General features: G+C 36.1%; 1 protein-coding gene across 1 annotated transcript in view; it reads left to right on the forward strand.

Moving 5' to 3' along the window:
- Positions 1-70: 70 nt before the first annotated feature.
- LOC103581197 (structural maintenance of chromosomes protein 1B-like) overlaps positions 71-11,012 on the forward strand; it is a gene marked incomplete at both ends in the record, with an annotated part of 28,112 nt that continues 17,170 nt past the window's right edge. The window contains 7 exon segments of the mRNA XM_008563086.1: positions 71-183; positions 272-501; positions 1,626-1,758; positions 1,848-2,051; positions 4,601-4,839; positions 6,862-6,934; positions 6,937-7,122. Coding sequence (XP_008561308.1) covers positions 71-183; positions 272-501; positions 1,626-1,758; positions 1,848-2,051; positions 4,601-4,839; positions 6,862-6,934; positions 6,937-7,122 — 1,178 coding nt within the window.

Raw genomic sequence — 11,012 nt, forward strand, 5'->3', positions numbered from 1 at the left:
AACTTCTTTGGTTATGGAGATATGTCTGATATTTATGTTTCCTGTAATAGTCTTTATCCTTTTATATTAGGTGGATGCTCAGAATTTCATTGTGATGATAATCCTGTGAGTCGTTCTGCTTACATAGCAGAGCTGGAAAAGTTTGGCATAACAGTCAAAGCACGAAACTGCCTAGTTTTTCAGGTAAGTAGCTGTAGTCGTTTATTGGATTCATAGTTCTGAAAGTACATCACTATATCTTTTATGTTGGTGTGCTTTACTTTTTTAAAAGGAAAGTGTAGAGTCGATTTCAATGAAAAAACCCAAAGAAAGAACCCAGTTCTTGGAGGAAATCAGCAGCTCGGGAGAACTAATGGGAGACTATGAGGAAAAGAAGAGAAAGTTACAAAAGGCTGAAGAGGATGCACAGTTTAATTTTAATAAGAAAAAAAGTGTAGCTGAAGAGTGCAAAGAAGCACAATTAGAGAAAGAAGAGGTAAGGCGTCATGAAGATGTAACCAAGTAAGTGTTAGATACCAAAACTTTTGGTCTGTTAGAGTTGCTAGGTATTGGATTCGGATTACCAAGAAGATTTCTTTAATAAGATAAGAAAAATAAAGCCCAATATTCAGTAAAGATAAACTTTTGGATATATCTTTCACTATTTGGGTTCTTAATCCCCAATAGGCAGGACAACCTGAACTACGAAAATGTCTGATTTTCTCAACTAAAAACACGCTTGATAGGTTTATATCTTATGTAGCAGAGGCTCTGAAACTTCTGGATCTTGACCCCCTTACACACTTAAAAACCACTGAGGACCACAAAGAATTTTTGTGCATGTGGATTTTATCTGCCGATCCTTATTGTATTTGAAATCCAAACTGGAAATTTTAAAAATAGATTTAATGGTCCATGTANTTTTTTTTTTTTTTTTTTGCTCCCCCCAAGTAGTGAGAACATGTGGTATTCAGCTATAAAAACGAATGAAATACTGCCATTTGCAACAACATGGATGGACCTTGAGAGAATAATATTGAGTGAAACGAGTCAGGCAGAGAAAAAGAAATACCACATGTTCATGAGTAATTTAAATATATCACCACTTTGTAACCTAGATATATTCATTGGCTAGTTTTCTCACTTTCTTTAGATTTTTAACTCAAAAGTTTCCATATCAGTACGGATTCCTTTGCTCACCCTATTTAAAATTGCAAAGCCTATCCCCCCAACACAGAAACTTTCATTCCACATTCCCAGCATATTTTACTCCTCAGCATTTACCACTTTCTCACATCCTATTTATTTGTATGGCATATCTTATTTTTGTTTGTCTTCCTGATTAGGATATAAGCTCCTTGAGATCAGAAATTTTTATCTGTTTTGTTCACCGCTGTAGAATAATCCTTGGCATATACGAGGGTCCTGCAAAAAGTTCATGGAAAGATTTGTATTATCTTTCAATTCTATTTTTCCATGAACTTTCTAAAGTACGCTCTTAATAGACAATCAGGATTTGTTAAATGCATTTATTAATATGTATATGATTATGTTATTGCATCACTGGCTGTTTCAATAACAAAAATAATTTTATTAAACTTCTTTGGTTATGGAGATATGTCTGATATTTATGTTTCCTGTAATAGTCTTTATCCTTTTATATTAGGTGGATGCTCAGAATTTCATTGTGATGATAATCCTGTGAGTCGTTCTGCTTACATAGCAGAGTTGGAAAAGATCGGCATAACAGTCAAAGCACGAAACTGCCTAGTTTTTCAGGTAAGTATCTGTAGTAGTTTATTGGATTCATAGTTCTGAAAATACATCACTATATTTTATATGTTGCTGTGCTTTACTGTTTTTAAAAGGAAAGTGTAGAGTCGATTTCAATGAAAAAACCCAAAGAAAGGACCCAGTTTTTTGAGGAAATCAGCAGCTCGGGAGAACTAATAGGAGAATATAAAGAAAAGAAGAGAAAGTTACAAAAAGCTGAAGAGGATGCACAGTTTAATTTTAATAAGAAAAAAAGTGTAGCTGAAGAGTACAAACAAGCCCAATTAGAGAAAGAAGAGGTAAGGTGTCATGAAGATGTAACCAAGTAAGTGTTAGATACCAAAACTTTTTGTCTGTTAGAGTTGCTAGGTATTGGCTTGTGATTACTAAGAAGATTTCTTTAACAATATAAGAAAAATAAAGCCCAATGTTCAGTAAGGATAAACTTTTGGATATATCTTTCACTATTTGGGTTCTTAATCCCAAATAGGCAGAACAACCTGAACTACGAAAATGTCTGATTTTCTCAACTAGAAACACGCTTGATAGGTTTATATCTTATGCAGCAGAGGCTCTGAAACTTCTGGATCTTGACCCCTTTTCACACTTATAAAGCACTGAGGACCACAAAGAGTTTTTGTGCATGTGGATTTTATCTACCGTTCCTTATTGTATTTGAAATCCAAACTGGAAATTTTAAAAATAGATTTAATGGTCCATGTAAAAAGCAGCAATAATAAACTTATTACATGTTAACATAAATAAGATTGTTATGAAAAATAACTACATTTTCCAAACAAATTAATTAGAAGAGCAACACAGTTTTACATTTTTATGGTCTCCTTAATGTCTGGCTTAATAGAAGACAGCTAACTTCTCCTAAATACTTAGCATTAAATCTTTTTTTGTGCTAAGGCGTAGCAGTTTTATCTACCATTGGTTTTTACATCATCAGTGCAAATGTCAACACACTGAAAAAGGCAAATGATGTCTTAGTATTATTATGAAAATAGTTTTGTCTTATGGGGTTCTCTAAAAGGGTCTTGGGGACCCCTAGGAAATCATGGCTGCACTTTTCAAATGCTGTGGTATTTCTTGGTGCCCTTCACAATGCCTAGTAGGAAGGGTCCTCATGAAGTTCATGGAAAGATTAGTATTATCTGTTAGCTCCATTTTCCCACGAACTTTGTGAAGTACTGTATAGTGCCTTGTCTATGGTTGGTAATAAAAAGGGACTTGGCGACCCCTAGGAAATCATGGCTGCACTTTAAAATGCTGTGGTATGTCTTGGTGCCCTTCACAATGCCTAGTACGAGGGGTCATGAATTGAGGGAAAGATTAGTATTATCTTTTAGTCCCATTTTTCCACAAACTTTGTGAAGTACTGTATAGTGCCTTGTCTATGGTTTGCAATCATTTGCATTTTAGAGTGATCTTATTCAAACGCAAATCAGATCTTGTCTTTCCCTTGCATGAAAGCTTCCAGGGCAGTGCTTCCCGCTGCACTGAGAATCTAGTCTCTTTCCTGCCTATTGATCTGGTCTCTATTCACCTCTCAAGCCTTAACTTCCTCTATTTTGCCACCCTATTGATCTTTCTTATTTGGTGAATACATCAAGCTCCCTTTTATCCTGGTGCTTTTGCTATTTCCTCTGCCTAGAGAGCTGTATGCCTGATTTTGCTTGGCTGGTTCTCTCCTTCAAGTCTTTATAAAAATGTCGTTTTCTTTTCTCAAGCAGGCATTTGCTGTCCACCACCCCCAGCCCCTGCCCCAATCTGAATTAGCTTCCCCTCTCTTGTATTGTCACATCAGCCTGTATTGTTTCGTTTCGACCATGTATTGCTGTATGAAATGATCTTGTTTATTATTTGTTTGTTTTCTGATTCCTCTTCCTCTACCCCGCCCCATTCAAATAACTGGAATATAAGCTTTACAAGAGCACGGACAGTCTGTCTAGTTCTTCACTATATTCTCAGCAGCACATAGAACAGGGCTTAGCACACAGTAGATACTCAATAAATATTTAAGGAAATAAATGAAAAGTGGATATGTTTCTTATTCGTGGTGTTTCTCAGTTTCTTCATAGTTTTTAAATGTGTATATGTGTCCGTTTTGTCAGTAAAAAGGGGTGGCAGCAGTGACAGTCAGACTGCAATAGTCACAGCGTAGTGAAATAACTTACAAAATTACAGAACTTGAAACAAGATAAGGAAAACTAGAATAGTCCAACTTCCTAATTTTTTACAACATCCTGGAGGATGACCCTTTAGTTGTTACTTCAAATTCTGCATTGATTAGGAGCTCTCCGCTTGAGGGAGTTCATTCCTTTATTTCTTTATTAATAGCATCAGTGTTAAGGAAATTGTTCCTCTTCACCTATAATTAAGAACTATAATAGTCCTATTAGTTCTATCAGTAGGAAAATCACTTCCTGTAGCAGGAATTTTGCCTGGATTCCTTGAATTTAAAGTTGCTAGGGACCATACAAGTTACATGATGCTCTTCCTTCAGTTTACAAATGAGGAGGCTGGTGGTAAACATGTTAATGGACTTGCCAAACTCCTCAAGACAGAAATGGGATTAGGAGCCGGGTTAGGGGTGCCACTCCATTGTTCTTACCACCGCACCACGGAGCGCATGGATACAAAATTAATGGTTTCCTGGTTTAATTTAGAAGTGTATTCAGCAACCTTCCCTAAATAATGCTATTTTGGGCAAGAATACTGTTTCTTAGTGACATATATGAAAATTAATTAGAGATCATTTATTGATACAGTAGTTGGGTTTATGAAAGGTCAGCTTAAATGTACTCACTTTTTACTGCTGTTGAATTGTACGGTTTTATAGGCCGAACGTTACCAGGGTCTTCTTGAAGAACTGAAAGTCAACAAGATACAACTACACCTTTTCCAACTATATCACAATGAGAAGAAAATTCATTTTCTGAATTCTGCGTTAGAGCGTGTGAATAGGGATTTGAGGGTCACAAAAGAGTCTCTTTCTCATCATGAAAACATAGTTAAAGCCATGAAAAAGGAACGTGGAATGCTAACCAGACAACTACAACAAACAGAAAAAGAAGTAAAGTGAGTTTTTAAAAATAGGTAATAATAGCTGTGTTTTATGTAGATCAATAGAAAATAAAAAGTAAATGAGACTTTGAAAGTTGACTTTTTAAAATAAGCTTTTTACTTTGGAATACTTTTAAATATATGGAAAAATTGTAAAGATAGTGCAGAATTCCCCACCAAGTCTCTCAAGTTATTAACATCTTAGTGTGATATATTTGTCAGAATTAATAAACCAGTATTGGCCCATTACTATTAACTTAAGTTCATGCATATTTTCTTAGTTTTTGCCTAATGTCCTTTTTATGATCCAGAATACCATGTTACATTTAGTTGTCTCTCTCCTTAGGATTCTCTCAGCTATGACAGTTTCTCAGATTTTCTTGTTTTGGATGCCCTTGACAGTTTTAAGTATCGGTCTGGTTTTTTGCAGAATGTTCCTCAGTCGGGATTTGTCTGATACTTTTCTTATAATTAGACAGGGGTTGTGGGATTTGGGGAGGAAGACCACAGAAATAAAATGCCATTCTCATCATAAGGCATCAGGATGTTAACATGTGATATATGTCATAGGATATATCACATCCTGTATCACATATCATAAAATCAACTTGATATCACGGTTAATGTGGACCCTGATCACCTGACTCTGTCAGGTTTCTCCATTGGAAAGGTCTTCTTTTTGTTTTCCCCCTTTTCATACTATATTCTTAGGAAGGAAGTCACTAGGCATAGCCCAAGCCTGAGGAAAGGGGGGTTATGTTCTACCTCAAGAGCAGAGTATCTACATAATTTATTTAGAATTCTTCTACACAGGAGATTTGTCTCTTATTTATTTATTTATTCAATTATTTATTTACATCAGTATGGATATGAGGATATTTTATATTTGAGGTTATAATCTAATACTGCATTGTTTATTTTGTTGCTTAGATTATGGCAGTTTAGATTATGAAGAACTCTGAATTGACTCCTGTGTCCCTTCGACATACCCCCATCATTGTGATTTTGGTTTGGGGGCAATTCCTTACCTTTTCTGCATTACGAGATGTTCCAGGCTCATTTCGTATGGGCCAGTCCTAGCATCAGCCTGCTCTAGCCTGTGTGAGCTTGCCCAGGAGTCAGTAATTTCTTCAAGGAGTTCTGGTCCTTTTATTGGTATTAGGAACTAAACATCTGGGTGCCAAGTGTGCTCTTTCCTTCTGGATGTCTTTGTTTCTAGGCTTTCTCAGCTGACAGAACTGGGAAATATATGTGTGTACAGTAACTCTTGTAAATTCACATACCTAAGTATTTCCATATATAGTCATCTGTATCTTCATTGAACTAAACGTGAGTTCATACTCTCTCTCCATTTTAATCCATTAACACATGGATCACTCTAGCCTTCTCTTGCTTTTCTATAACCCCCCATTTCAATGGTGAGAAACCTGGCGCCCACCATCAGCCATCCGTTAGCTTAATTGTTCGATTCCAGTAATCATGTATAGCAGTATCGGAATTGTTCACCCATACCTCCAAGGGAAGCAACTTTATAACTGGAGAACAGTGGTTATGATCAATTCCTTTTGATTTTAGTCTTAAAGACTCTGCTCATTTCAAAAATTACTTAGGTGAGCCCTTTTACCTCCCACCCTTTCGGTAAGGTTGTTTATTTATACATTTATATTTCTTTTATCACATTCTATTCCGTTTAGGATCCCTCAGGCTTTCAAGTGATTTTTTAAAGAAATTTGCTTAGGTTAAGGTTCACTCTTGGTGCTCTAAAATTCTATAGGTTTTGACAAATTCATAGTGTCATGAGTCTGCCACTACAATATCATGAAGAGTAGTTAAACCACTCTTGAAAAGTGCCCGTATGCTTCATCTGTTTAACCCTCCCCCTGACCTTGCACAGCCTCTGGCAACCACTGATCTGCTTACAGTCTGAAAGCTGATTTTTAGAATTTATTTTTTAATGTGATTTGATCAAAAGGACTTCTTCCCCTTATATATTTTAAAATATATACTTTCCTTTAAAGCAAACTTTTTTCTTTTTAGATCTCTTGGAGCACTTTTAAATCAGAAGCAGCTTCAATACATTATAGCCAAATAAACCATTTCTCACCACCTGGAAAAAAATTAGATGTGGCTAAGAAATCAGTAAAGGACACTGAAGAAGAACGTTCTAAACAGGAAGATGACATAGGAGCCCTGGAGACAGAACTGGTTGATTTAGATGGTGCATGGAGAAGTTTTGAAAAACAGATTGAGAAAGAAATGGTAAGTAAATTACGAGACTTAGAACTGGAAGACGGTAAGGTGAAAAAGTCAATATATGGGAAATCTTTTGTACCTATTGTTTCAACTTATCCTTTTAATTAGAAAAAATGTAAACGATTTTCTCTCTTTCTGATATTTTAAGAGATTTTCCTCAGAATATAAATTATGGGGATTTAGATTTTTTTTCCTATACACAGAATCTGAATTTATTCTTCAGACTAAAGTATTTTTTATAAGATTAGATGGCATTATAACATTTATAAGTGAAAGTCTAGAAAATACTTCAACAAGGTTACATGATGTCATTTTGTTATATAAAAGTTAGGTAATTAAGTTATTTAAGGTAATTATTTTTTTATCTCGTGATATTATAAAAACTTAAAGGTCAGATATATGTGGCTTTGAAGAGACATCATTTAATTGACAGGAGGGAATTTGATTACTTAAGGTCATTTAAAATGTTCAGTGATAAATTAATATCCAATTTAGTATATGGTATTTAATTATAATAAATCAATAGTAAATATCCAAATATCATAATTGAGAGTTCTAAATATTTTCTCAGCTAAATTTTTATCATTTATCTCTTTCAGTAATTTCATGATTATCCTTTAGCATATTATATATACTAAAATAATAGTGACTGTATAAAGAGGACAAAGATATCATTGTCTCTAGATTTCCCTTTCTGTTAAGATTTTCTGACAGAAACATTATTATAGGGTTTCTTTTGAATACCTTTTTGCTCTATAGAAGCAGTTTTAAATAAAGAGGGTTTTCTATGATGTTCACATTAGATTACCTGGGTAAAATGGCCAATTATGATCCAATGTATATGAAATTAGCTTTTGATAAGATTAATTATCTTTTAGTATAATACAAAGAATTTCCTGTCATGTTTCTATAAGTGAGTTAGCAATGTTTCAATGCTGTTTATACAGCAGGATCGTTATAGCGAACTTAAGGAAGAAGAACGAACGAAAGCAGCTATAACGATCCAACAACTGGAAAAACTGCAGTGGGAACAGAAGGCGGAGGAAGAAAGAATGGCGTTTGAAAAGAGGAGGCATGGTGAAGTTCAGGTACCTCAGTTTGTGCAGTGATGATTTGGAATTATCCTCAGTGACATTTTATTCCCTTTTGGTAGTAACATTTCAATATGTAAATGGATTTACATAAAACATAAGCAATTAAATAATTTCTGGATTATCTGTTACACTGATTAGTATTATTTAGGTGATCTTTTATGTTTCAAATATATTTGTCTGCCTTCCCCCACTACAGTGTACATTCTATGAGAGCAGGGATGTTTGTCTGTTTTATTCATTGATCCATCTCAAGCACCTAGAATAGTTCCTTTTCCACAGCTGATAGTCAATAAATATTTGTTGGATTACTGTATTTTACAGCTGAGGGGATCAAAACAGAAAATGACTAAACTAACTTGACTAAGGTAATAAGTGGAGGAATTGGGATTTCATTCCAAACGCGTTGTCTTCAGAGTGCATCTCCTTCACCTTATTGTACACTGTCTCATTTAGTCTTTGTGACTTGGCAGATGAAACTACAAATATGGAAGTTGCAGTGTATGATAGTCCTGTGAGTAGAAGAGGTGGCATTTTGTGTCAGGAGAAAAACAAAGATAGTCACATAGCAGGAAATATTTTTAAAATATTTGTATAATTGTATCATTTGTATCTCATTATAAGTTCTATAGTTATCTATAGCACAAAGCCTTCCCTTGCTCTCATTTTCTCCCCACTCCACTCCAAAAAAGAGACAAAAATAATTTCATCCTCATATAAGTATCCATTGTTCTTAATCTGTATCTGTCTACGGGCTTTTGGAGTACCCATTGTTCTTAATCTGTAACTATCTAAGGGCTTTTATAAGATTGCACAGAATTTACAATTAACTGGTACAGCTCTGCTAGACTGGAAGCTTCGTCAAGGCAGGATTCATAATGATGTCCATTGTAAACCTTGCACTGAGTACATGTCAATGAGTGTCGGTTGAACGGCTGTTGCCTTGTGAATATAAAAAAGAAATCGTGCCGGCCCGTGGCTCACTCGGGAGAGTGTGGTGCTGATAACACCAAGGCCTCGGGTTCGGATCCCATATAGGGATGGCCGGTTTGCTCACTGAGTGAGCGTGGTGCTGACAACACCAAGTCAAGGGTTAAGATCCCCTTACTGGTCATCTTTTTTAAAAAAGAAAAAGAAATAACATGCTGAGGTGGAGAGAGATGGGGAAGAGCTGTACCCAAACTGAGTTCCCACAGGACCGATGACTCCCTTCACAGATAGGAGGGTCTGTCACTTTCCACAGGTCCCAAGATCTCTGGCGCTGAGCAATAGTTGGTTTTCTCAGACAACTAGCATGATCACACAGCATCTCAAGTCCAGAATGCCGAGTACCAGGGTAGTCTGATTATCCCACATTATGTGTCCAGCAGAGCACCCAGGTCCTGACACACCCCCTGTGGGATGGTGAGAGCAAATGGAACCCACGCCTTCTCTTCTCTTGTTGACCCTGGTCTTTTAGATTTTTCTCCAGTAAATCCTACTCTTCCACCTAAGCCAAGTCTGAAATTTGTCCCAGGCCCTTAGGTCACCACCTAAGAGACCCACCTGGCATGTTAAACTAATGACCGTCTAGCATGACACAGGGTCTGGGAGTGGCCAGAGTAAAGGGGCAGAAGCGCCTGTTCCCAGCTGGCTGAGCTTGGTCCTCTCCTCATTGACGACTCTTGCTCTTCCCTCTCTGGATGGAATTCTTACGTGAGATCATAGAACTTCAGTATGGGAACTCTACTTTCAACGCGTGTGAGTTCCTACAGCAAAAGAGCTGTCTCGCTCATTTTTATAACTGTGGCACCTTGCGTAGTGGAGGTTTGTTCAGTGCATTTGTGTGATAAGTGAGTAAAACAGGATAATTATCTTGAAATATGTTTGTCTTTTTCCACTTGAAAAGTGTTGTATTCTCTTTCCCGGTGGTACACTGAAAAGAATTGTGGTTTTAATTTCATACACTCCTGGTTTTATATCATTTAGTAATGGAGTAAAACAGATCAACGTTGCTATAGTACACAGGGTGAATTAGATGTGGGAAGGCTTAAAACATGAAACAAATCGGAGATTACCACATTACTGGATTTAATGATAAAACGAATAGAGCAAGACATTTGTGAAGTCCTTTCCCCATAAGTCTATTAGTTGTCCTATAAGTGGTTTAACATTAAACCGCACTACTGTCATTACTTGTCTCTTTCCCACCAGACATTACTCCTTGAAGGCAAGAACTCTGTCCTGTTCATTATTGTATCTCCAGGTCCTACCCCATGGTAGCCAGTGAATAAATATTTATTGAATGAATTAGTTTGAGGGACAGATAAAAACTGTGTAGATATTTTAAAATAATCCTCCTGGACTTTGAAGCTACAAGAGTGAATTACCTGGAGATCAAAAATCCAGCAAATGGTGGAGTCAAGATTTGAACCCTGATCTGTGCAACTTCAAAGCTCTATACCAGACTGCCTTTTTAAACTTAAAATTTGCTCTCATAAATATTTTCATATATTTATATTTGATGTATTTCAAATTTATAACCACTTACAATGTTATAGTAAGTTTTAGGCATGTAATTTAACTGGGGTGGAATTGCTGTAATTGATTTCAGGTTTCCTTTCATATTTCAGGGAAATCTGAAACAAATAAAAGAACGAATAGAAGATCATAAAAAACGAATAGAGAAGGTGGAGGAGGATACAAAGACATGCATGTAGGTAGAGTAAAAAAAAACACTCAGCTTTCTTACCTCTCAAGTGTCTGGTTATTTCTGTCCATCAAATGAATGCTCCCACTGTTATAAAGTTCTCACTCCTCGACTCTTTTCTTTGTTTCCTCCATTGCTTTTCATTTCATTGTAGA

This window comes from Galeopterus variegatus, unplaced genomic scaffold (genome assembly GCF_000696425.1).
Source record: "Galeopterus variegatus unplaced genomic scaffold, G_variegatus-3.0.2 Scaffold12533, whole genome shotgun sequence".
Classification (NCBI taxonomy): Eukaryota; Metazoa; Chordata; class Mammalia; order Dermoptera; family Cynocephalidae; genus Galeopterus; species Galeopterus variegatus.